The sequence below is a fragment of the Nanorana parkeri genome, unplaced genomic scaffold, assembly GCF_000935625.1.
Source record: "Nanorana parkeri isolate BGI_ZX_2015 unplaced genomic scaffold, ASM93562v1 scaffold565, whole genome shotgun sequence".
In the NCBI taxonomy this organism is placed as follows: Eukaryota; Metazoa; Chordata; class Amphibia; order Anura; family Dicroglossidae; genus Nanorana; species Nanorana parkeri.
The window spans coordinates 414509-440914 of record NW_017306833.1 but is presented as its reverse complement, the minus strand read 5'-3'; the positions used below and the strand labels follow the sequence as shown (position 1 = coordinate 440914).

At 44.2% G+C, this 26406-nt stretch overlaps 1 protein-coding gene across 1 annotated transcript in view; it reads right to left on the bottom strand.

Moving 5' to 3' along the window:
• The window catches only part of LOC108791659 (protein-lysine 6-oxidase-like), a 31175-nt gene extending 28973 nt beyond the window's left edge, over positions 1–2202 (bottom strand). Inside the window, exon 1 of the mRNA XM_018562200.1 lies at positions 2049–2202. Within this exon, the coding sequence (XP_018417702.1) occupies positions 2049–2202 (154 nt within the window). The remainder of the gene's footprint in view (positions 1–2048) is intronic.
• Positions 2203–26406: the final 24204 nt, after the last annotated feature.

Genomic DNA, 26406 nt, shown 5'->3' with positions numbered 1-26406 from the left:
ACACGAAAATTCGTACAGACTACCGCTAATGAATTTAGTCTAAATCCCGAAACAAATTGACTTTGTGACCCGATTATTATGTATAAGTGCCATGTCACACTAGTGAATCTGCCCCTGGTGACAAAACAGGATTGCTATGCAGAGCAAGACCGTATGAGAGTAAATACTTCCCTAGGTCTGCTCCTTTGGTGTCCGAATGAGTGAGACATATCTCCATTGCTGATAAAAAAAAAACCCTCCAAAATGACATTCGCCATTGACGGATTACTCATCCTCCCAGTGAGGAAGCAGCATGTGAAACCAGGTAAATATTTTCTGCAAAGCAATCCTGTCACTGGCAAGTTGACATTGACATGATCACTAGTGTGACATGACTCTTAGAAACCACCCCCTTAACTGAGAAATGTAATATAATCGCTCACAAAAAAATACATTACTTGCTAATTTTTTTGGTCAAACATTAGGCTGACCTCACAAAGCTATCACACTAGAATGAAGATCTTTCTTTTAACCAAGGGATCCTTTTGGACCTGTGTCTATTGGCTTATATTTGATATAAACGTGTTTTGCATTTCCATACAAGTGTATGGAGGTGCAAAACCCCCTTGGAACAGGTCAAATATGGGTCAGAAGGAATGCAACTGCAGGTAAAATGCACCTGTCTCAGAAGCATCTCAATCTGATGCAATCAACACATGCACAAAGCCTGTTGACACAGGACTTTACCCGCGTGTTAATACATTTGTGAATTGAGATCAATCTGTTTTAAATTCTCTAAAGGTTTTATTAAGGTATTGTGTGTGTCAAAGATAGTTTTCAAAAATCCTTTTGAAGGGTTTTTACCACTTAAAATATAATTAGCTGGTGACTGGGGTTCATTATGAGGATCTATCAGGTGTTTGTTGAGAAGAACAAAACAGAGAGCCATTTGCTTAAAAGGTAACTTAATTTATTATGAGAAAGTTGTTTATTTATGGGAAATAAATTCTTGCCAAGTTTATATGCCTATTGCAAGCATAAAACAGCAATTACACTCCTATGCAATTAATTTGTATGGGACATTTTGATTGTGTATGTACCTTTTGGTAAGAAAATTATCATATGTTAAAAAAGTTACAACTTAGTAAATTGACCCAATAAACCCTAAATAAACTTACCATATTGGTAGGGCCGTGCTCCATGTCTTCTGCCTGCAGGAGCTAAATTGGATGTCAAAACATTTCGTGGTCTGTATGAGTTTCGTGGGTCATCTCCAGCCATTCTCTGCACCACAGGAGGGGACCCTATTGGATTGGCATTTGTTGGTGTCTCCCTGGAAATGTCATTAGTGCTCACAGTATTCATTTGTCTCTGCGTGGAGATGGCTTTCTGTATCGCATTAGTATTTTGAGTGATATCAGTCCTCTTCGATACATCATTCTTTATGGTGACAGGACTCAACTGTGTCATGTTAATCCTTGGAGTGACAGGAGTCCGATGTGTAATGTCATTCCTCTGGGTGACAAGCTTCTGCTGTGTAGCATCATTTTTCTGAGTTATAGCACTATGAAGTGGTATATTATTCCTCAGTAGAACATCACTGACCACTGTAGGGATTCTCTGGGTCACTTTGTTCGGCTGTGGAGGAGTTATATAATTTCTTTGAGATGCTGACTGTGGAGTAGCTTCACTTGTTTGCATCGCACTGCTCTGCATATATAATCTGTGCATACCTTCATTTCTCTGTGTGCTGGCTGTTTCTGTGTGCGTGAAGAAGTGAGCTGAAGCCTGTGTTTCACCTTTAAATATTGTAGGGTGCACTTGTGTAATATCATTTCTCTGGGATGTCTCTTGCTGAATTCCCTTGGTGCTGTGGGTAGAAAACCTATGTTCTTTGTTGCTTGTGTAAATTCTCAAAGCAGTATCACTCCTTTGGGTGGGAGCTGGACTGAGGTGAAGTTGTTCTTTAACTTGACTTGGTCTACTATTACTGATTAAATCAGCAGTTTGAGATCCTGCAGGTTTCCTAGGTTTAACAGGGTCATGTATTTCAGAAATGTGGAAAGTACCAGCTCTGTGGTCAGAACCTGAGCTCTGTAGGCTAAAAACTCGTCCATTACTTTCCCATCGAAATCTGCGACGCCAGGAACCTCTAGGGCCATCAAGCTGTGCTCCACGTGACATGAGCAGTAAAAGGAAAGGGATGAAGATGAGAGGAGGCATTACTCTAAGTAGACTTCTACAGACACTGTAGATTTAATGTTATTCAAGTTTTGAACACTTATCTGTCGCAAATTGTAGCTGGACGTCCACTCTTCCTATTTCCCCTTCTCTTGAATAATGAATATCTTGGCTCATAAGGTTTATATCGCTGTCATTTGCATCAGGCAAGGTAGTAAGTTGTCTTGAAATCCTGAACTATTTGTCACTTGTAATTCGAGTTTCAAATGACCGCAAGTCTCTTCATGGTGGTGACTCTTGTTAGTTGTAGGGAATCTTTTTCACATTATAAACTCTTTTCTCTTGTGAATCAAAGGTTCAGTTCTCTCCTCTCTGAAATTAGTTTCCACCTCCTCCTCCACCGATGACACCTCCTTTTTCAAACTGAGCCTTGCATACTTTGTTTATGTGTGTCTCACCTCTTTCAGGTCTCTCTGTACAAACATAACACCCACACAATAAGAATTCCATTCTTGGATTTGTAAAATGTTTTCAGAGGGAAAGCATTTGTACTTTGTTCAACTTATTCTAATTTTTACTGTTTCCCATTAAATGGTCTAATAATCTCACAAATATTATTATATTTATTATTTTAGCTTATATTCATTCTTTGATGGATTGGCTACCTATAAGTTCAGCAATTTTGAGTAGACTAGTGGATATCCGAAAATCATTATGTAAAGATCATAGGTTTAAAAAATTGGTAAAATGTTTAAAGCTTTTTTCAAGATTTTTAAACTACCGAACGTAGTTATCACAGAAGTAGTGCATCAGTTGTCCTACTGTATTAGTGTAAGGCTGTCTATACTCTGGCAGAAATATAAATTCCAACTCCCATTAGAGATTTGTACTGGTTTTGGTAAAAATATTATATATAATACTTAGTTTAAAGTGTATGTAAAGCCAAAACCAAACGTTTAATATAGGGAAGCACCAATAACGGTTTTACGCTATCAAGTACAAGTAGCAATATTTTTTTTGGTACTCGCCAATACCGAATACTGATACTGGAAGTCCCATTAAAGAAGCCGGGCGGCATGTAATGACTCACTGCCCGGCTTCATGATTAGCAATGGAGCCGGCTTTCTGGCCAATCAGGAAGCCGGGAGGCAAGTCATTACATGCCACCCTGCTTCCTGATTGGCCGGGAAGTCGGCTCCATGCTCCCTCACCACCAAGTGATGAGGGAGCATGGAGCTGGCCTCCCTGCCAATCAGGTAGCCGGGCAGCGTGTAATGACTCGCTGCCCTGCTTCCTGGTTGGTCGGGAAGCTGGCCAATCAGGAAGCCGTGCGCCGTGTAATGACACGGCGGCCGACTTTCTGATTGACAGGAAGCTGGCTTCATGCTCCCTCATTACCTCATGATTACATGGCGCCTAGCTTCCTGATTGGCCAGCAAGCCGGCTCCATGCTTTCTCGTCACCTAGTGATGAGAAGCATGGAGACGGCTTTCCTGCTAATCGGGAAGCCGGGTGGCGAGCCTTTACACGCTGCCTGGCTTCCTTAATTGGACTTACGGTATCGGTATTCGGTATCGGTGAGTACCGGGAAAAAATATCTGCACTCGTACACGATACCGAAAGACCGGTATCAGTGCATCCCTACTACTAACAAGCAAATTCAGACTTTTTGTCGAATAATGAATAACTAAGCCCTCATCTACTTTACTAACCACTCCCACTGACATGTGCAGAGAGCAGTGACACATGACTGTCACAGGACTGAGGTGTTTTTTACATGCAGGCTCTGACTGAATACCTTAATTTCACCTTTTCTAAGCTGTACAAAGGACAAGATGGCAGTGCCCATTAGGGAAAAAATTGGGTCTTGGGAACAAAATTAGTTTTTTTTTCATTGATTATGTGGTTGTATGTTGTTTATGTAGCACTAGCCCTGCAGGAGCTGCTGGATTTGAAAGTTTCAAGTAATGACTCCCGTTGCAACCCAACAATACACTGACACAGCAATGGCAATATTGGACTTTGTAAAAACAGCAATAAGAGAAAAGTTGTTGGTTGAACAGGTTTGCAATAATACATGCAGTAGTTCAATAACACAATAATACAATGAAGTGAGCAAAACTGATGTTGGTTATCTTTCCACCTGTTAGAGGCCCTGCCTAAAACACTCTAGGGGATAATGACACTGCAAGTAATAATCAAGGGAGGCACTGGACTAAGGGGCCTAATGACACTTTAATAGAAGTTAGTTAACCACTGACCAGTAAGTAAATCTGCCACAAAGTCTGCCAGTGGTGGAGCCCTTAACTTGAAATGGTGGATTGCTCAACCGGCAAATGATGGTATTTGTAATCTAAAAGGGTAAGTATGTCTTCACAAAAGGACCATACACAACTGACAGTGAAAGGGCGGGATGGTCTATTTAAATAAAGCTCAGCCAGAGGCTGCATACTGATATCCACACGTTGTCTTCTTGGATACAGTCTGTCCTCTGATGGCTGCTCCTGCAGACTGGGCCTCTAGCAAGTAGGTATGGATCAGTGAATGAGAGGTAGGCTACTCTGACAAAGGACAGCACTGTCTCTCTAGGTATTTGCTTCAGGTTTGATTTGACCATGAGTTTGCAATCATTCGAAGTTTGAGAAAATGGCAAGCTATTGTGATCATTTGCCACCTCAGCAGCCAATTAGCAATCATGGGCCACTGAACTGTGGTTAGGTGGCTTATAAGGGCCAATTGTGGAGATTTTCTTATGTGGCATTCGTCTCCCTATAAAAGTGAGGGTTTGCAGCAGGCTTTGTTTAATGTATGTTAGAGGCGGCATGGTGTGGTTAGGGAAAGCTCATAGACTGCAGGGAAAGTTAGGTGATGATGCTAATCAGTGGCGGACCTAAGGAACAAAGGGCCCTGGTGCAATATTTTTATCCCACTCAAGGGGGGGTGGGAGCGGATCTCACTGGCCCCCCAACCCCCCCGGTGGTCTCTGCACCAGAGGAGCTTACACTCCCCCACAGACTCACACTATTATTATACTTTTATATGGCTCTGACATATACTGCAGTGCTGTACAGAGAACACTGAGCCAGTTATATTAACTTCTGTACAGAGGATCTAACATTCTAATGCAGAATGGCACCGGCTGTAGGACCCCTGACCGAGCCCAACAGGGACAGTTAGATTCTGGTGGTCATTGCTAAAAATGCCACAGACACATTGTTTTGCACACTCCTGCAGATTTCTGGTGAAATCTTGTTCTGTTATTCCAAGGAGCTATACCTTTTTATGTTTGCCATCAGTTTGTATATATGCCATCAACATCAGCTGCATGACTACTATACTCCCCTTGTTTTATTTTTTTGTTTCTTTCAGATATGTTAAGAAAATGAAAGAATCGGAAAAAAAAGTATGATTTCTTTTTAAATACACTGTACTGTTGAATTTATTTATTTATTTTTAAAAGCTGGCTGGTGTGAGTGCTGTTCAAAATGTGTCCTAGAGAAAATGCTTAAACAATGGAGTCAAACACAATATGTATGCCCCTTTTCTTTAAAATAATATACTATAATTGTGATTTCTTTCTTAAAACCTCCACGATCCCCCTCTCTCAAGGCCTACTAAAGCTGCTTATTTGGTCTGACTCAAGTCAATATTTGTCTCTCAGCCCTATCAAAGGTTATGTTTCAGCCCATTCTTTCTTGTTTCAGAGAAGTAAGAACATTTTCTTTTACATTTAAAAAAGGGCAGCACACAATGAGGAGGTTTGCCTGTGTTATGAACCAACTGGAAGTGGCATAACCAACGCTACCTCATGGGAGTACTGCCAGCCGGCAGGTGACCTTTGGTTTTCCCCTTGCAGCTATGCCTCCACTGCAGTGGAAAAAAAAGCCACCAGATTAAATATATATAATAACAGCTATGGCAAAGGGGTAGGGGAGGAAATAGGGGATGCTTTGGAGCAACCTCTGTTCCGCAGAATTGTGCGATGATGTGTCACACACAAAGGGCAGCTTTGCTAGTTTCAGCACAGGTAGAAAACCAAGGCCACACTACCCCAGAGTGGGGCACTATGTGTTCCCACTTGGATGGTGGCAGTAGACCCCATTTTCCTTTTGTATGTGGAGAGGGGAAATGTCCCCTGGAGGGGCCCAAAATCTCTTCCTACTCACCATCAGTACTACAATCCTACTCCTTTTCTTTACCATTGACACACCACTCCTCCTCCTTCCCATATTCCTGCTGCCTCTGCCTCACAAGGATGAGGGTGGTAGGCAAAGGATTCTGCTGGTCCTGAGACAGAAGGAAGGCCTCCTCAGCATCTTGGTACTGTGCCTCCACTGCCTGTTTTTTTTTTACCATGCAGTGTGAACACCAGAGGGATCATGCTACAAGTTCCTACATCATCATGGCTCAGCTTTCCAGTCACCTCTTTGAAAGACGTTGCACGCTTCCTGAATCAGGAGCCGGTGATGTGATGAAAACAAACCCAGCTCCCCAGAAGTGTTTTGGTGCACTTTTTACTCTCACCAGTCAATTCATGCCTATTACTGCTGGTTAAAAAAATCAGGTGTTGCATCCAAAACTACAAAAAAATTTTATAATAATTTATCAGAAAGGGGTGTTGCTGTTGCTATAATAAAGTAAAGCAATACTGTAAAAATAAAAAAAAATGTATACACATTTAAATGATATGATACCAGCAAGTAGTGTCACTGGTGCCGTTAGAATCACACTGTTTCATATCTCCCAGGCCTGTAATTAACCACCTGCTGTCAGCCCGTTGTAATTAAACAGCCAGACAGAGGCTTCTTGGATGTGGGTGGGCGTTTTCAACGCTCATGCACGCCGCTAATCTGCTTGAAACGCGTGTAATCTGCTTGAAATGTAAACAGCCAGCGATGACTGTTTACATACAGGCATTCCAGCGATTGTAGATGTCGAGTTCTAGCAATCTCGAGCTCCGCTGTACCCGATGCGGGCCCGGGACTGGCACAGCAGCTCTGTGACCGGAGATCAAAAGGAGACCTGTAGGTCTCTGCTTCATCAGTTTCTCTGGGGGTTCCTAGGTGACATTAAGAGCCTTAAAGACCCCTGATGTCTCTATAAAGAGGACTTGTCGCTGTAAATTGGTTATCACACAGGGGGCTTGTTACCCCCCTATGTAAAAGCAGTACAGTTAAGTGAAAAAAAAAAGGTTTAAAAAATGTGACTTTTTAATTTAATTTAATTTTGTGTAAGTCCCCCGCCCCCAAATACACATGCAAACATGAGTGCGCCTACGTGCAAAAACGACAATTGCACCCATTGCGCCGCACATGTTACATATGGCCACGAACGTCCAAGTGCGAGCAATAAGTCTAGGGCCATCAATTACTGATAACACTAAACTGAAGAGCGGAAACAGCTTTTAAAGCATCGCCTATGGCAAATTTTGGGTATGGTAGTTTTTTGCAATTTCGCAGGCACACGCAATTTTAAAGCTTGACCTGTGTTTGGTGTCTATTTACCCGACGTGACCCGTCTTTTATATTTTACCAAAAATTTGGGTAGTAATAAATGTTTTATAACATAATGTAGGGAGAACAGTTTTTTTTCCAAAATGTTTGGTACTTTTTTCATTATGTAGTAAAAAATAAAAACCGCAATGGTGATTAAATACCACCAAAAGAAAGCTCTATGTGCCACCCAAAAATGGTATAAAATGTATTTCAGTACAGCGTTGCATGACAGAATAAATGTCAGTCAAAGTACTGCAGAGCTGAATACTGAAAAATGGCCTGGAAGGGGGTGTAAACACCCAGTTTTCAAGTCGTTAAAATGATTGGTGTTTTTCCAAAGTTGCCCAGAATTATTATAGAACTTTACATAAGCAGCATAATTAATCACACGTAAATAAAAAAACACCATTCCAAATGAGCTGATCTGGAAACAGCCACACTTTACTAGTAATATAAAAAATATATACAGATTTGCCCTCTACTTCAGTTAAAAGCAACATGCTAGAGGGCAATGCCCCTTGTCCTCATCTTGCTTCCAATGAGTCATGAGAAATGTTCTTGGTGAGCAGGCAATGGTCCAGGGCATAGAGGTAGATTTATGATGTTAATGAGAGACACTACCAAATGCCGAAAATGGAAGCCCAATCTTCCTTGTGGGATTTCTGCAGAATCTTGTGAACAGAGGAATAGGCTCATGTGGTTGTATATGAGTGCATATGTGCAGACCATCAGGTCCAGGAACAGTGGCCATTTTCTGTGGACCTTTTGTGAAAAATCCAGCCTGTGCAGAGGCTTTTCAAAGGTGCTGGAGTCCAGCATGCTGAACAATTATACAAGGTGTTTGTGGTACCAGTACCACTATTGATTGTCTGTATCTCGAACAATGTTTTCATTTTCACATATGAAATATACAATGAAATATGCAATTTGTTCTACACTTTTTCATGTGTGTGTGTTTTAATGGAACATAGCTGTCTATGTTTAAATACAGTTCAGGCACTGACAAAGTACCTGCATTTTAATATGCATTTTATCCAGTTACCTACAGTCTTAAGCAGAATATTTTTCTCTGTTTCCTCACCTTTCAATTTGAATGTTAACACTTTCCATACACAAATACTTTACACCAAGAATCCGTTGTACTCCCCTGTGTTCTTTCTCACAACCATGCTAACTCTTGCAGTGTATATTAGCTGAGAAAAGGAAACTGAGGGGATCTTTTATACTGCCTTTTGTGTGACTTGTGGCATGTCCACACCAGGTGCACAACTATTTCTTTATGCAGAGAATTGAACTCTGAATACACATTCAAACACCACATATGCTGAAGAGCATGAGACCAAGCTTTCCAAACCACCTAGTTTGCCTTTAACAGTATTACATTTATATACTTGAAGATATATTTTTGTCTATTCATAACTAACTAAAAATCTTGATGATAAACTTTTTAAGGCAATATAATTTTGAAAATACAGTACTTCAGGAGCAAATACTAAATAGTTTGCTTTATTTCTTAAAGGAGAACTATGAGGTGAGTGCTTTTCACTCACCTCATAGTTCTAGCCGACTCAGTAGATCGGGAAGTGAGCGAACACATACCGGCGTTTGCTCACCTCTCGATCCTCTCGATCCTCTCGATCCTGTCACGGCTCTCTGCCGTGACAGGGGAGGGGCTGGATTCCCCCCTCCCCGCTCCGATCTGCCAGCGCTGACTGGCGGAACGGACGGGGGAGAGGGCGGGTACAGCTGGCTCTGCCTCTAGATAGGCAGAGCCAGCTGTCAGTCACGCAGCTGGGCGGATCCAGACATAATTGTCGGGATCCGCTTCAGCTGCGGCGTCTCAGTATACCGCGAGCTACAGCTCGCGGTTTACTGAGCTTAGGGTGACGGGAGGATGCTAGTTTGTGTCCTCCCGTTACCCTAAGGAGAACTATGGGAAAAGCCCTGACCCCATAGTTCTCCTTTAATTCAGTTTGTTTAACATCTGCCTGTCGGGAGTCAGTTGGGCATATAGCCACCTAGAGTTTGTTTTTGTGTAGCCTCATGCTTTTGAAGAAGGCACCTGTTAGCACAATTACTGACAAAAGCAAAAATGAAGCCAGTTTTCAGCTTAAGGCTCCTAATAAACACTATCCTGCAAAAACAACAAGGTATAGGTATTAGGCAGGCTGTGCTGTTTTGGGTTCGCCTGTGGAACAACAATCTTGCATAACAACAAACAGAAGCCCACCCCTACATTCCAACAGTATTTGTTTATCAATAACATATAAAAAAATCACAAATGTAGCGCTTTATATACAAAGAAGCAGACCCCACCACCAATTGCGGCAGACCTGGGCATTTTACGGCATTTCCCTGTCTGACCCGAGGTCCGGACCGATCGCTGACCTGCGCTTTGTTATGGCTGGCGGACAGTCGATGCACCGGCCTCCAGGGCTGGTGCACCCACTGAAAGCCATAGCCCAGCACAGGTCGGTGATCGGTCCGTGTCCAGACCACGTTCCTCTTCAGTCATTGGTTGCTAGGACTGCTGGTGTCCTAGCAAACAATGATGTCAGGGGTCCTCCTCTGCAGTCATGGATTTCTAGGATCACTGGGTGGTCCTAACAACCAGTGACAAATGTTTTCCCACCCCCAGCATTACAGGAGGATGTCCGTAATGCTGGGTTTCCGTACTCTCCTGCATCTCCACCCACCTGTGGCCTGTCAAGAAAAAAAAATAAGCAGGCATACTATGAGGAGACAATAAGGCTTCATTCAGGGCCCACTCACAACTATGCCGTGCGTTAATAGCATGGTTCTGTGTGTTTAACGCATGGTGCTGCACATAAAACCTACCTGCATTACAGTGTGGAAGGTGCATTGCGCTGCATGCACTACTTTTTTTCAACCGCACTGCAATACATGGTATTGTGGCACAGTCCATCACATTGCAGCTGGGAGGTGCATTTGGGGTGTCTGTCAAATGAATGGAATACAACAAATCTGCCACAATGTACTGCACAGTAGGTCAGTTGCGCTGTATCGTGCGTTAATTGAGAAGAATTAAGTTCAACCTATTGTTTCGGCCCTCCACCACAGTCCCGGTGGCCCCTTGAGAAAATTAATTGCTCACCCCTGGTTTATGGAATAAAGTGCATAAAATGAAATCTTACCCAATCTGAAACGTCAACTGCAAAATTCATAGCATGTGTTACGTTGCCAAAATACACCTAAAACTGGAATGCTTTCTGTTTAAGGATCTGTAATATCACGCTTTGTGCGCATTATATGTTGCTATGGTAATGTCGGTCAGTCCGTCCCGCACCATGGAAATGCATGACGCCCCTCTTTGAAAGAGGAGTGAAGGAAACCTCCCATTTTGCTCTCCACAGTGAAAAAAGTTCCTTTATAGTACTTCTCACAGTTCTCTCGCCACCATATTTCAATCACATTCAACCAGTGTTCTCTTCACCCTTAATTTGAATTTTTTTATTACGTTTGGAAATGGACCTTAAGGTTGAAGTTAAGGTCAGACACGTTTGTGTTCCTTTTAAAAAGATCATCAGTAAGCTCCTTTCACTCCTCCTTTACTGATATGTTTCATGTAGGAACAGCTCAAAAGAAAAGATATTGCTAATATTGCTTCTCCCATTTGGGCCGCTTGCCAAATGTTATAAAATGTTATACTTCAAAATAAAATGTAACTATATATGGTACCAATATTAATGTCTCAGTGTGTTTATAATGTTATAATGCCAGTATATGTGTTTGTTATGGTTTCATTGTATGCAATGTCAGTATATTTTTTGTGATGGTTTGTGTGTGTGTTGTCAGGATTTCTGTGAGTGATGTTGGTATGTGTGTTAATGTTTCTGTGTTCTTCCTGACCAATCAGGAAGCCGGGTGGCATGTAAGGACTTGCCGCCGGGCCTCCTGATACTGTACGTTCTGGTATCTGGAGCATTTAGGCGAGTACGAGTATCTCAGTATCGGCACAGATACCTATACTAGTATTGGTATCGGTGCATCCCTAATTTTAAACATAAAAGACCAACAGATTCACACATTTACACGCACACACATTCGCCAAGAGCAACTTTTTGGTCTTCATATGACAAAGATGCAGACCATGTAGCTGCTCCCCTAACAGACTGCTCTCACAGACTGCATACCTGACTTGTCAGCTGGCTGTGGGCCGCATGGTACCAGTTCACCAGCTGGAATTGGCCCGTGGGCAGGTACTCTGAGGCCCCTGCTTTAAACAGTGTTTAATAGTTTTTTTCTACCAAGTTTCCTTTTACTATTTACCATAAGGTGGCAGCAGAGGGCTTTAAATCAGATTAGGGATCACTTAGCCATTTCATTGACCAAGGTTCTCTAAAGCAGTGGTTCTCAACCTGTGTAACCTCAGGACCCACATTTGTCCTTGGTCATTAAGTCGCGACCCAAAAATAGTTTCACATTCGCAGTGATACCTAACCTGTATGGCACAATCGTCCTTTAAGTACACACGCATGCCCCATGTGCACGTGTTTATTTGCAGGCACAGGCAGATGGTAGGGTGGAGGTGCGGGGGGGTGGTGGTGATGGTACGCCACACAAGCAGGCTGCTACAAGTGATCTGGGCGGAAAATGAGCAGCAGAGCAGAGCCCCTGCTAATGCCCCCCCCCCTTTCCCAGCTTCTGCACTGACAGGGGAAGAGCTAGCAGCATGGACATTATGATCTGTTTTTATCTGTTCACCACACATTATTAACAAAACTGCAAACCTCTCCCTGCCAGCCTGCCTACTTCTCTCAGCTTCCATGGTCTCTGGGAAGGCAACACTAACTATTAACACTGGTGTATCCCTACTAAAAAATATAATGCATTGCTGGGACTTGTAGTCCTACATAGATGGAGCTATTCTGCATTGCTACATAATCTTCATACAGCAATGCACAATACCACCAGCTATGCGGGACTACAAGTCCCAGCAATACATTATAATAAAAGTAAGGTATGCAGAATACCACCAGCATCCAAACCCCACCCTATAATGCATTGCTGGGACTTGTAGTCCTACATAGATGGTGCTATTCTGCTTTGCTGTATAATCATCATATAGCAATGCAGATTACCACCAGCTATGCAGGACTACAAGTCCCAGCAAAACACACACACACACACACTCTCTCTCTCTCTCTCTCTCTTCCCAGCACCCCCTCCCACTCCAAACTTACCTTCCCTCTCCTTCAGGCCCATGGCCCTCTTCCTCGTCTTGGCGACCAGGGGGCGGAGCTAAGAGATGTCCCTCTTAGCTCCGCCCCTAAGAGGAGGGACCAGCTCATTCTCCTCTCGATATTATTCCGCCTCTCCAGGAAGGACGCAGCAACCCACTGCAGAAGGTGTCGCGACCCACTTTTGGGTCGCGACCCATGAGTTGAGAACCACTGCTCTAAAGGATAGTGATAAATATTCTTTACATCTACAAATGTTTCTGGTTAAAAATTTTTGTTTCAGGTTAACCATTTTAAAGCTAGCTTGTATACTGATTCCTTATTGGCTAATTTGAAATTATTTCAGATATAATGCCCTGACCGAGAAAATTTTTCCATAGGAATGTGATCTTCTAAACAAATGAGCAAACACTGACTGACAATACTCTGGCATTTATTGCAATGATCGTGAGGTCTGAAACTCCCCCACAAACAGTGCGAGGAAAATGGGGTTGTGGTACGGAACATAATGCCTTCCTCATTTCCCCAAAATTCAAGAGTCGGTAACAAGATGGTCAAATTAAAATCTGTCTGTGAAACCATGGAAGTTGGAACATTTAACAAAATGTATGAGTCCAATTAGAAGGAATGCAGAGGTATCATAAAGCCTTAATTAGCTTAGGTCCTTTCAAAATATTTATGATGAGGCCCTGTCGTAAATAGTCATATTGTAATTGGTCTGGTGTGCAGTTTAGGAATATACAGCTGTGATGCTGGGGTATTGGCCTATAGCTGAACTCCCCAGAGCCAAATTTAATACATATTCCATCATTTTTACTCTAATGAAGTAACCTTCCAAAAACGTGGCTCCATTAATGTAGAAGAGGATACAACTCAGTTTTGATACCAATTACAACTCACAATAACCAGAAGGCAAGACACATTAGACACCCTAAGTAAAATACACATCACATACATGATGTTTGGTCTAGTTTACTGACTGTGAAGCCTTGTCCTGTGGAAATATAGACTTACCCAGGACAAATGACATAAGGGTGTTTTCGGTGTTATAAAACACTCCAACCCCCCCTACAGCACACCCCTCAAATGTTATGATTGGGTGGGGAAACTCTAGATCACTCTGCCCAGGGGACAAGAAAAGGTTTCTGCACAAGCAGTGGGAGCTCTCATTTTACACACTGAACTATTAGGAATTACTAAGAGTCATTTTATGAGGGCCTGTGACTCTTGCAACATCAGATTGGACTTCAAGTGCTCTGAACCCTGCACTATACCAAAGTCCAGGTGGACAATACCTTTTATACCTTTTTATTTTACTGTTATGTTTTCAAATACCCTTCTTGTAAATATTTGTTGCATTTTTCATTAAACGATATTTAAAAATCATTGGGCTCAATCTCTGAAATGCACTAGCTAAAAATTTAGAAATGTTGCTTCTCTGAAGAGGCTACCATAATGTAAACTCTGTTATGTTCCTGCCTGGGCAAGACAGCAAGTGATAGACATTTTTTAAAGGGTAAGTCCACTTTCCCAGGTGAATCTGGGAAAATCGAATTACCTCTTCTAATCTGGCCCCCGCTCTGCTATACTTACCTTTTGGTGAACTTTCTTTTCCCTCTGCCAGTATGGGTGTACTACCTGTACCCTGTACTGCCGTGTACACTGTCCTGCACTATGGATTTTGAATTTCACTCCTGAATGGCGAGCACTCATTGGTGACTGCACTGACCAATAAGAAGAACTTCTTGCTTCTTGGTCAGGAGTGAAAATCAAAATCCAGAGCGCAGGGCTGTGCCACACGGTAGTATGGGGTAGGATGGTACACCCATAACGGCGGAGGGGAAGAATGGTTTGCAAAAAAGTAAGTATATAGGGAAGGGGAAGGGGGCCAGAATTGAGGTGGTAATTCCATTTTCCCAGATTCACCTGCTGTGAATAGTGTTTCAATTAAAACTCACAGAGGCAGCTACTGCTTGTGTGTGTGTGTTAAGGGTTAACTCAGTTGACCTGTCCTAGTGATGGCTACCCTCAGTCTGCTGGTGCTTAGATTGTTGTCCAGTGAGTTGGAAAATCTCTGCACATAAGGTAAAAGTGTGTATGTCACATTCATGACAATATGTGGGCTGCAAATGAGCAATCATATTAGTATGTGGGCTTAAAATAAACAATTCTTAAACTAGGTGGACAACAAATAGCAATATACATTCTTTAAAAGTTTTCTTTGTATTGACCATATACATGGTCCATCAGACATAAGGATGCACAGTTCTTGTTATCAGCACTGCGATAAAAAAAAAAGATATCCGCTGCTCCCTTCCCCCTCCTCCAAATACTGTAACCAAGAGCACAGCAGTGAGACATTTTGGTGGCCAATTGGGACTATGTGCAGTATTTCCCCCAAAAAGTGCTGCCCTCTCCAACCACATCAGCTACCTCCCCCAGGACCCCAACAACCACATCTGTTCGTCACCCTGCAGAGCTTCCATATCCTTCTACCTTTATCTTTATCACTCCTACCCCTTTGTAGCCAAACAACTCTCCCACCATAAGAAAAAGAGCCTACCATCTTGCTGTTTCTCTAAAACACTGACACTGCACCCTGAAATGGTCAGGACTTGCTCAGCCCGACTGTTTCACACCGGCTACCATACTCCTCCAGTCTTGGTAAGCACAACAGCTAGGACTTGGTCTGCAAGTGGAGCACAATGGACTGAGAGGAAGAAGCTGATCATTGTGACGGAAGCCTCCGTTACTCTGCTATTTGGAGGGGACTGCAGGGATGCCTCCTTCCCACTGACTATGGACCTTGGCTGTGGAGGGGGTTCTATTGATTAGGAGAAGGGCTTGCCATGGTGCTTTGGGCTGTGTGGGATCCTTTATTTACGCTCCATGGATGAAGAGGACTCCAGAGACCTATTTCCTAATTATGTGGGGGATACATGGGAAGCTGAGACTGTGTTTTCCTATACTCCAGTATCCTGTCATGGACCAGACTCTGGACTTCCATTAAACTTGCTAGTCCGTTAGTCAAGTCTATTTGTCCATTTGTCTGATTGAATTAACAATGGGATTAACTTGACACTAGATGTAACTGAATAAATTAATACCGTGTTTCCCCGAAAATAAGACACTGTCTTATATTTTGTTGGCTCAAAAAAACAAACTGTCTTATTTTCGGGGTAGGTCTTATTTTTTTTTTAATGTACAACTATCCACACTTATTCATGTACAAAAATATGGTGATCAGGGCAATCAGGGGTGCCGTACCTTTCCAAGAGCAATTTGCTAACCAATTGCTGGCCAGAATGAGCGAAGCGCAATTTCACTATCGATTCCTCACAGGCGGAGTACATTTGGTATCACTCCGCCTGTGACAGGAGCCGGCGCTATAGAGGAGGCATCGGCTTGTGCGGCTCTGTTCCCTCTGATGCCACCTCGTTGTAACGCTCCTAGTTGCGCTGTTAGGATCTCAACGGCAGAGGTGTGTAACATTAACCTGTACAAGAGGAGGTACAAGAGACTAGGAGTAGGGTGATGCTGTTAACAGCTATTCAGTCTAAACTCCAGGCGTCTCTCTCAATCTTAATACGGAGAGTTTGGAGTTACTAACATCATACACCGTGATTTTACACTTAAGAGTTGCTATTGGTTCGCTTTAACTACGGGTGGTTACCAGACCTCGTAGTGTCTGAGTCCCTAAACAGTGGTAAGTATTCAATCAGCGTCAATGATATGGCGGGTATTAGATCAGCATCAATGATGTGGCAAGTATTCAATCAACATCAATGATATGGTAAGTATTCAATCAGCAGCAATGATATGGCAGGTATTCAAACAGTATCAATGATTATAACTCCGTTACTGAGAGTGCTAGGTATCATACCTAGTTTACCAGTTGCCAGTGGAAGCGTGAGCAAAGTCTATTTTGGTCAGCCTTGCTGACTATGGTACTTGCGGTTTTTTGTAGAGGATTGAGCCAGTTAAGCCAGAGGTGATAGCCTGTTCCTGTGGAAGGATCTCTCCTTTCCTGATCTTGTAAGTCCCAGTAGATTGTGACCTTCGTCGTGGGGGAGCTAGCATGGCGCACACTCCATTAGTGGAACGCCGCTGCTTTGCTCCTTCCGGGTATATAACGGCTCTGACTCAGAAAGGGGCGGAGTCTAGTGCCGTTCTTGGGGCCGTTGCGTTCCACTCTGGAGCGCAAGCCGCGACCGTCGTCATAGATGTATAGGCGCTGCGCTCCAGGGTGGAACGCAAGACGCCGATAACGTTACACTCGTTTCCTCTATTGCTGGCTTCGTTGGCACCCGTGATTCTCTCCTGCTTCTCCCGTGGCTCTTCCAAGTTCCGCCTTATGCCACCACCGTCCCTGGTAATGGTCACAACTAGACATGTGCACCAGCAAAAAATTTGTTTAGTTTCGTTTAGTTTTGAAACAACAAAAAAAATTTGTTTAGTTTCGTCTTGAAACAAAAAAAAATTCATTTAGTTTAGTTTCGTTTTTCGGGTCCGAAATTAAATTAGTTTCGGACGAAATTCGTTATTGGACGAATTCAAAAGCAAAGAAAGAAAACAAAAAAACGTTATTCCTTAACCTGCCCTGGATTAGAACCTGTGACCTTATCAATGGCAAACCTGTCCTCTAACCACTACACTATTGCCTCTGTACTTTAACCATAGAAGCATTTGATATGAATAGTACGCTTTAAAAGCTTTTACCGCTCATCAGTTTAGTGTTATCAGTGATTGATGGCCCTAGATTTATTGCTCTCACTCCAACGTTCGCGGCGATATGTAACATGTGCGTCGTAATGGGTGCAATCGTCTTTTTTGCACGTATGCCCCCCCGACGCATGTTTGCATGCGTGTATGTATGGGTAGGGACTTTATTTTTATTTTTTATTCTTTTTTTATGTGTAACCTAAATTTTTTTTGGGGGGGGGTTGGGGCTTACATTTTTTTTCCTTTTTTTCCCCCCACTAAACTTTATTGCTATCACATACGGGGGCTAATTAGACTCCCCTATGTGATAGCAAAATATGTGACAGGTCCTCTTTATGGAGACATCAGGGGTCTCTCCAAGACCCCTAATGGCACCTAGGACCCCCCAAAAGAAGCTGATGAAGCAGAGATCTGCTCCATCAGCGTCTTTCCAGCTTCTGAAGCTGGAGAGTGACACAAGAATGTGGAAGTTATGTATTACACAACACTTTCGCATTCTTGCAGAGGAGAGGGGACCGGAGGGAGCTCGTGTACCGAGCTCCCTCTGATCCCCTGTGACACAGGCGACATGCTGATCCCGGGCTCTCAGCGGGCACAGTGGAGCCCGGGATCAGCGGGACAACGGCGGGGGGGGGGGCAGTGGAGGGGGAGACCGATCGGCACACCATACAAGCGATGTATGGTAACAGGCATCGCTGCCTTTTTTTAAAAAACGGCCATTTCCCGCTCGCGCGATGAAAAAAAAAAAGCCTGATGTTTCCCCCCAATTCATACCAGACCCTTTAGGTCTGGTAGGAATGTTAGGAGAATGCCAATTCAAAAGCAAAGAAAAAAAAATGCCTTGACAATGGCAAACCTGTCCTCTAACCACTACACTACTGCCTCTGTACTTTAACCATGGAAATGTTGTAGAGGGAAAATGTTGTCATTTTTTTTCCTAATGTCGTTTTGCTGCAACGAAATTCGTCCAATAACGAATTTCGGGAAATCGGGAATTTCGGATTAGTTTGCATTCGTCTTAGCTGTAATTCGGATGCATCCAAATCTCCGAATTTCCGATAATTAGTTCAAAACGAACCGAATCGCACATGTCTAGTCACAACTAGGTCTTATTTTCGGGGTAGGTCTTGTATTTTAGCAATTCCCAAAAATAGTACTAGGTCTTATTTTCGGGCTAGGTCTTATTTTCGGGCTAGGTCTTATTTTCGGGCTAGGTCTTATTTTCGGGGAAACAGGGTATACGATAGACACTCAGTAGATAATCCTATCATATGTGGCTTTTATCTCCCTATTCTATGATTAAGCCACTGAGCAGGGGACTGCTGCTAGCGTTGTGTTAATGCCTGATTGCATTATGTGATTAGACCACCAGAACTGTATAAATACTGTGCTGGTTTTCAATAAAGGCAGTTCTTGGTTCTACCCTAATATGCTAGTTGTGCCTGATAATTAGGTGTAGTTTTTGCTGTATTCCCTATCATCTGGTTCCAGAGTGGTGGAAGCTGAATTCTGATAGAGGTACCCAGTCAGGGTACCAGGCGGTCTGTCACAATTGGTGGCAAGCGGTGGGATCTGCTTCCTCCATACGGGCAGTTCAAATCACCACCAAGACCAAGTTTCCTGTGGACAGAGGAGAAGCACCACAGTTGCCTGCAGCCATGGAAGAGGAGTTTCGATGGAGAATGCAGAAAGTGCTGACCCAGTTGAACGAACCTGGTTCTGCCCAGGACGTGCTGGAATGGAGAGCCCTGATTCGGCTAGAAATGTGGAAGATACTCTTCAGAATTGGTACAGCTGCCGAGGCAGAGTTCTGCCCACCCCAGAACAGCGCTCCACGGGCAAGGTAAATTGGCGGCTCCACTTACTGGAAGGACAGCCCACAGATGAAGAGATAGCCGAACGGAAATGTCTAGTGAAAAGAGAGGTTGAGCTCAAGGATCTGTATCGAGCATTATATTGGTTTGCAGATCGGTGACAGTCGAGGACGGAAATGCACCATTTCCCGGAAGGTGAGGACTTCAGCGGTCCCGGCTTATTGTGGGAGGCATTTGAGGAGAGAAATTACTTTGGAAGTCCTGAAGGTTATTGGTTCTTGGACATTCGAGCCAAGCGATGGGAGATATTGCAGCCATTAGAAGCACTGGCCCTAGTGCCCGACTACACATGGCTGGTCTACCAAGAATGGTACCTTAAAGTGACATTAAACCCTCAGATTTTTTAACATAAAACAATAGTGTAATGTGTGCCTTACGTAATCCATGGTTGTTTACCTTCTCTTTGCTTTTAAATCTGTATCTGTTCTCATGCTCTGCAGAACTTCTGTTTTGCAGCAGACTGCCTTGTCTCAGGAATGGATACACGGTGTCTGTGTATAGGTTTGTATAGGCTTGTAATCTGAGCCAGCACTACAGGAAGAGGCCCTGAGCTGAAAAGGGAAGTTCTGCAGAGCATGAGAAGACATGAGGATTTAAAAGGAAGAGCAGCAAAGACAAGGGAAACAACCGTGGATTACAGTAAGGCACACATTACAGTATTGGTTTATGTTAAAAAATCTGAGGGTTTAATGTCACTTTAAGGTGGATAATCTGGCACTGTGTGAAAGTGGTCCTTTTACTTAATTCTGACTCTGATCTAATGGACTTGACACCTGAAGATGTTGGCCTGGGAGGTGTGGATGGGACCATGGTCTCCACACCTGGAGTACAGGGATGCTGGGCAGTCGGCCCAGATCCCCAACACCCTGGCATAGGGACCCCAGGCAACCTGCTATCTTGCCACTGACAGATGGAGTTCCAGGAAGAAGAGGTAGCCGGCTTCTCTCCCCAGTGGCAGTTTGGAATCCAGGGAGAGGAGGAAGCCGTCCTCCCTCCACAACAACAGATCATCAGTCTGGGAGAGGAGGTGGTCATCCTCCCTCCCCAGTGGCAGTTTGGGATCCAAAGAGAGGAGGAAGCTGTAACGTCCCCCCCCAGCAGCAGCAGTTTGGGATCCAGGGAGAGCAGGAGGCCTATCTGCCCAGCGGCAGTTCCAGACTCAGGGAGAGGAGCAAGTTGTCCTCGCTCCCTAATGGCAGTTTGGGATCCTGGGAGAGAAGGAAGACTTCCACCCTTCACTGCGGCAGATCAGCAGTCTGGGAGACTGGTCATCCTCCCACCCAACTGCAAGCCAGAGCCGAGGATGTGGTTTTCCCAGCAAAAGCACTGGCACCAGGGAAGAGCACCACTGGCATATGCCCCACACTGTTGTCTGTTCCAACCTTCATGGCAGAACAGGTAACCGGCCTCTTTTCCATCATCCGTCTTGGGTGTCACTTTGTAACACACTGATCCGGCTTGCAGCTCCACAACACAGTGAGCTGCAAGGCGGATTAGTGGCTGTAACAGCACTGTGATCACTGCGATTGGCTATCACAATGATCACAGAGCTGGGACCCCCTGATTTGCTGTTCAGGGTCTGCCTCGGACACCGAGGGACCCAGAAACAGCACAAATCCCCAGAGCACCGGTCTTTCCATGGACCAGCGCTCATTTTCCTGTATGAAGGCATTATTCCGTCACAAGTCTTTAGGTGTTTGAAAGATTTTGACATAACTGCCAGGACCACCATCTCACCCCCAGACTTCAGGCCAGGGTAAAGTGGGGAAATGTACCTCTTGCAGGATAAGGGAGCGCCCATTTTAGTTGACTAATGGTTGTTTGGGTATTGTTGAGGCGTGTTCTTCAGTCTGGCATTGATTTTGATGGGGAGCCACGCCATTTTTTATGTTTTTTTGCATATACCAAACCCTTATCCAGGCATGGGTGGCCAGGAAAGGGGAGGGTAGTAAGAGCATGAAGCTCCCCCACTCCTGAACCGTACTGGACCACTTGTTCTGAATAAAAAAAAGCCCTTAAAAATGTGGGGTCCCGCTAAAAGAGTCTGGAATGGATTTTGAGGGGGAACCCCACACAAAGTTAGTAAAACAGCGTGGGGCTCCTCCTTTAAAATTTATACCAGACCGTTATCCTTATCATAAAGGTGGCTTCCAGATTCTAGTATGTCCCCCCAACTCCTTTTGGGAGGATCTGGGGATTAAGCCTTGGGGACAAGGTACCTTGTCTGGGGGAGGCTTAGCTGCCATTGCCCCCTGTTGAGGGCATGTAGCCTATTATGGTTCAGGAGTGCTTTACTTCTTTCATATTAGGGGGCTGGCAAGGCTACTTTATGGAGATCTAGTAGACCCCTAATGTCACCCCTGCACTCTATTAAAGCTAATCAAGCACAGAACCACAGCAGCCAGGGAATGGGGATCCTAATCCCACTGCATCCCACTACGCTGGGAAGGAATAACCATCTTCCAGGTAAATTCAGATTGGTAATTATAGTAGAAAGCCAGTCACGTTATTTAAATTTTAAAATAAACCTGTGCCTTGACCATTCTGATGCTTATACAGGAATCCTCTATGAATGTTCCTGTTCTTGAGACCATTGTGTGTTTACTATAACTACAACTATGAATGAACAGGAGGGGATATAGATCACTTCCCATTCATTCATAATTGAGGACACAGTAATCATACTATGTCCTCAATTATATAGAAACACTCAGTGATCACGCAGAGCTCAGCCTCCTGTGACAGCGCGGGCTGTCTCCGCCCACACACAGCTCTGCTGGACTGTCCTAGGAGGCTGAGCGGTGTGGGAGGAGAGACACCGGCCGCTCACAGCACTCTCCTCCCGCAGTGCTCGGCTGGCTGTCACTTTCTCTCCTCCCCACTGGGACACCTAGCGGCGACCAGCGGGGAAGAAAAAAACCTGGGATTTAGCCAAAAGTGCCATTTTCGGCCGACGTGTTTCAGCGGCCGATATATCGCTGCATCCCTACTTATTCTTCCTTTTATTCTCCCACACTTCTGTTCACCTAGGGAAGTACAGTTAAATACCCAGTATTTCCAAGTATGGGGAGAATGCAATTTACCCTATCTCCTCCCATACGCCGGTGCTTGGAGACTTCACAGTGCATCCAGCACTGTCACATGGGGGTGGGAAGAGTTCTCAACCTTGCACAAGTCATGACTTAGAGCTTAGAGAGTGAAGGTAATGTAAGTTTAGGCAGCTGCAGGGGGAAGGGGAGGTGGTTTTAAAATGCTGCTTTGCCCTCAGGGCCGGTGCTGCCACTAGGCAAACTAGGTGGCCGCCTAGGGAGCACTGCTGTCTAGGGCACACTGCTAACTAGGGCGCAGCCTTGACCATTCACCCCCCACGGCGCCCCCGTCTATTTCAAATTGCAAAAGCCAATAGCAGGCTGGCTATTGCACCTGCCCACTGAGCAGAGGAGCATAACTGAGAGATAACTTTCTTGCTTGCTAAGTCATATGTTACAACTTCTTGCTACTAGTCTTAAGTCTCTTAAATCCCACTGCATCGTCAAAGCTCTGCTCATGCTTCCAACACGAAAGGTGCCATACCCCCTCCCAAAGATGTGCTCTCCTTACACAACCCTCCGAAGACTATACCCCACATTACATAACACTTTGGTAAAAAGACTTGGAGCTGTCCTTCACTAAACACCGAAGAGAATATGTTTTTAACTTCATAAGGCAAAGGCATCCATCGCCAATAGGATCCAAGAAATAGTTATGAACTTCTAGCCAATTGATATCACGTTCCAGAAAAACTGCATAAACTCTTCCCCAACTCCTTGGACATTTGCTGGTACCACAACAACAAAGAAGGCACACTATTGCACATCTTCCGGGGATGCTCAGTCTCCTTTTGAATATGGTCTGCTCTGTAATTACAAAACTCACAAAATGCCTATTACATCTTCAAGACATTTCTAAATGTCGCTACAAAAAGACACTGCAGCACAAAATGAAGGAAAGGTTTCTTAACAATGACCACTTTCCTGATGTTTTCATCTGTCCGTCCAGCTCTGCGGCAGCTGTCCGATCCAGCGCTGACTCCTCTCTGCTTGCAGGCATTGCTGATCCCACGGTGTCTGCATAAGGGTGCAAGCGCCCATAGACTTACCTTGCGTCTCTGCTCGTCTCCCGGCCGAAAATCCAAACTGCGCATTCGCCCGCCCCAAGATGCTTTGCGGTCGCCTGAACAGTTTCTGATTCTCGGGTGGGAGTGCGCGGCGAAAACAGGGTAAATTTAAACTGCTGTTAAAGCAGGGTTTAAAAAGACAAAAAACGTTTTGCCTATATCTACTGCTTGCTTGCAGTAGATATAGGCAAAAAAAACAGAGGGTTTAGAAACCCTTTAAGGTAAACCCCTTTCTTTTTACATAGTACTGTTGGCCACCCCTAATCTGGAGTTAGGAGTTGCTGCTTTCAATAAAGATACATGACATAGTGGATGCATTCTGTAAGATCTAGGCAGAAAAGGTTTATAGGCAACAAGGTTAATTTCACTCTTTACACTAGGAAGGAGTAACCTTTGAGTACATCTTCCAGGTAGCTTCAGATTAGTATTCATGGTAACAAGCTAGTCACCAGATTTGAATTTTAAACTGAACATGTGCTTAACCAGTAGATGCTTATACTTATTTCCCTTTCACTCCGTCACTCTTGTGTTCACCCAGATAAGAAAAATTAAATACCAGTATTGCCAAGTATGGGGGAGAATGCAATTTACTGCATATCCTCCCATGCACCAGTGCTTGGAGACTGGAAACTTAGGCATCCATCACTGTCACATTGGGGTGGGGAGAGTCCACAGCCTTGTGCAAGTCATGACTTAAAGGGGTTCTAAACGCTCCGTTTTTTTTTACTATATCTACTGCTAGCAAGCAGTAGATATAGGCAAGAAGTTTAAAAAAAAAAACCCGCTTGAACTGGTTTTAAACTTACCTCGTTATCGCTGCTCGATCCCGCGCCGATAATCAGGAAGTGATCGTACGGCCGCAAAGGATCTTGGGGCGGGCGCATGCGCAGTTCCGATTCTCGGCCGGGAGACGAGCAGAGACGCAAGGTAAGTCTATGGACGCGTGCACCCGCCTGCAGACACCGCTGGATCGGAGAGACAGAGCAGTCAGCGCTGGATAGGAGTGACGTCACACCGCTGGAGGGACACATGAAAACATGGGGAAAGAAGAGGAAGATCACAATAAGAGACATCATTTGGGGTAAGTGCTAACATTTACATGGGGGGGAGGGGAAACATTTTTTGGCTTTAATGTCACTTTAAAGAGTGAAGGTACGCTAAGTATAGGCAGCTGCAAGGGTCGGTTTTAAAGTAAACATGTTGCTTTGCCCTGCACACTCAAAGCACACTTCCACTTCAAATTAATACTTCTTGATTCATAGAAGTTGGATTTCATCTTGGCTGTAGCTTGCTTAATCATATGTTGCAACTTCTTGGTACTGGTCTTTAGGAAAGTAAGTTGATCATGAACAATAGGCAAAGAAGATTCTGAAATGCACTTAGGCTGGGTAGAAGCTATAACTGATGGAGACTGGTTTATGGATGAATATCTGGAATTATTATAAACAAATTCTACCACAGATAAAAGGGCAGCCTAGTTATTTAGAAAGAATATCAGCCTGAGGATGATAACAAGAAAACATTGACAGGTGAATCTGCAAAATGTTACACATTTTCCTTTAAAACTTGGATGGGAATTAATCCTGTGATCAGTAACACTATATTCAGGTTGCTTTATGATGTTTAATAATTTATTTAAAGAAGACATTTGTTTTTTCATCAGATGAAGGAGAGCCATCTTGATCAGATCTATGAAGAAGAAAATCATGCTTAAGGCCTCCAACGGTAAAGTTGCATGATAAAGCCTAAGAAAATCCTGCTCTATAGCTAATGTCATTCTGCATTGCTGTATAATGCATTGCTGGGATTTATAGTCCTCTGCAGCTGATGGTATTCTGCATTGTTGTGTAATGTATTGCTTGGAATTGTAGTTCTCTATAGCCAATGCCATTCTGCATTGCTGTACAATGTATTTCTGAGATATATAGCCCTCTATAGCTGTTGGTGGTATTCTGCATTGCTGTATAATGTGCTGAGATTTGTAGTCCCTCTACAGCTTGGAGTTAGTGGCAAAACTACCAGAGTCACAGCAGTCATGCACGTGCATAGCACTGACGAGGCATCCCTCCACTACCAGTGTGCTATAATTTTCCTCAACCCATACATTTCTCTACCACGTCTCTTCCAGGTGCGCATGTCATGAAGAAAGGGGGTCATGAAAACATCTGATTTGGATGACGTGGCCCCACCGTAAGTGACACAGTCGAGAAAATGTATAGGGTCGAGAAAAATTATAGAACACTGATTTTGACACTGTTCGGCCCCTCCCACTATCCTCCCACAGCTCACAGCCCAGATGCATGGACAGCCAACAGTGGTCTACAGTGGGTGAGAGTGCATGAGTACCGGACATGGAGCGGAGTAAGGCCAGAACTATGTAGGGAGCCCAGTGGGAGGAGAGCACCATCCCCCAGCCAGTCACCCCTTTCATGGACTTACTAGTGAGTCCTCACATCACCCGACCATTCACACTAGCGTTACATGGATGGCAAAAGTGGCAGGCAGGGGAGAAGGCGGGAGAAGAGGCAGGGTGGGGGGCCAAGTTGCTGCACCATGGGCCTCTGGGTTGTACTTGCCCCTGGGCTAAAAGTTGCCAGTCAGCCCCTGCTGTATTCCGCACCTGCCGGGCGCTGAGAGCTGATTTAATTGCGGGTGGCAACGGCGCCCGGCTTTTGTGGTATTCAGGAATGTGGGCGGTGTTGGACTGCATGTCGCAACCGCGGGGCGCAGATGCCATCCGCAATTAAAACAGCTCTCAGCCGACCTGCGGTTGCGACATGCAATGATAATTATTAGTG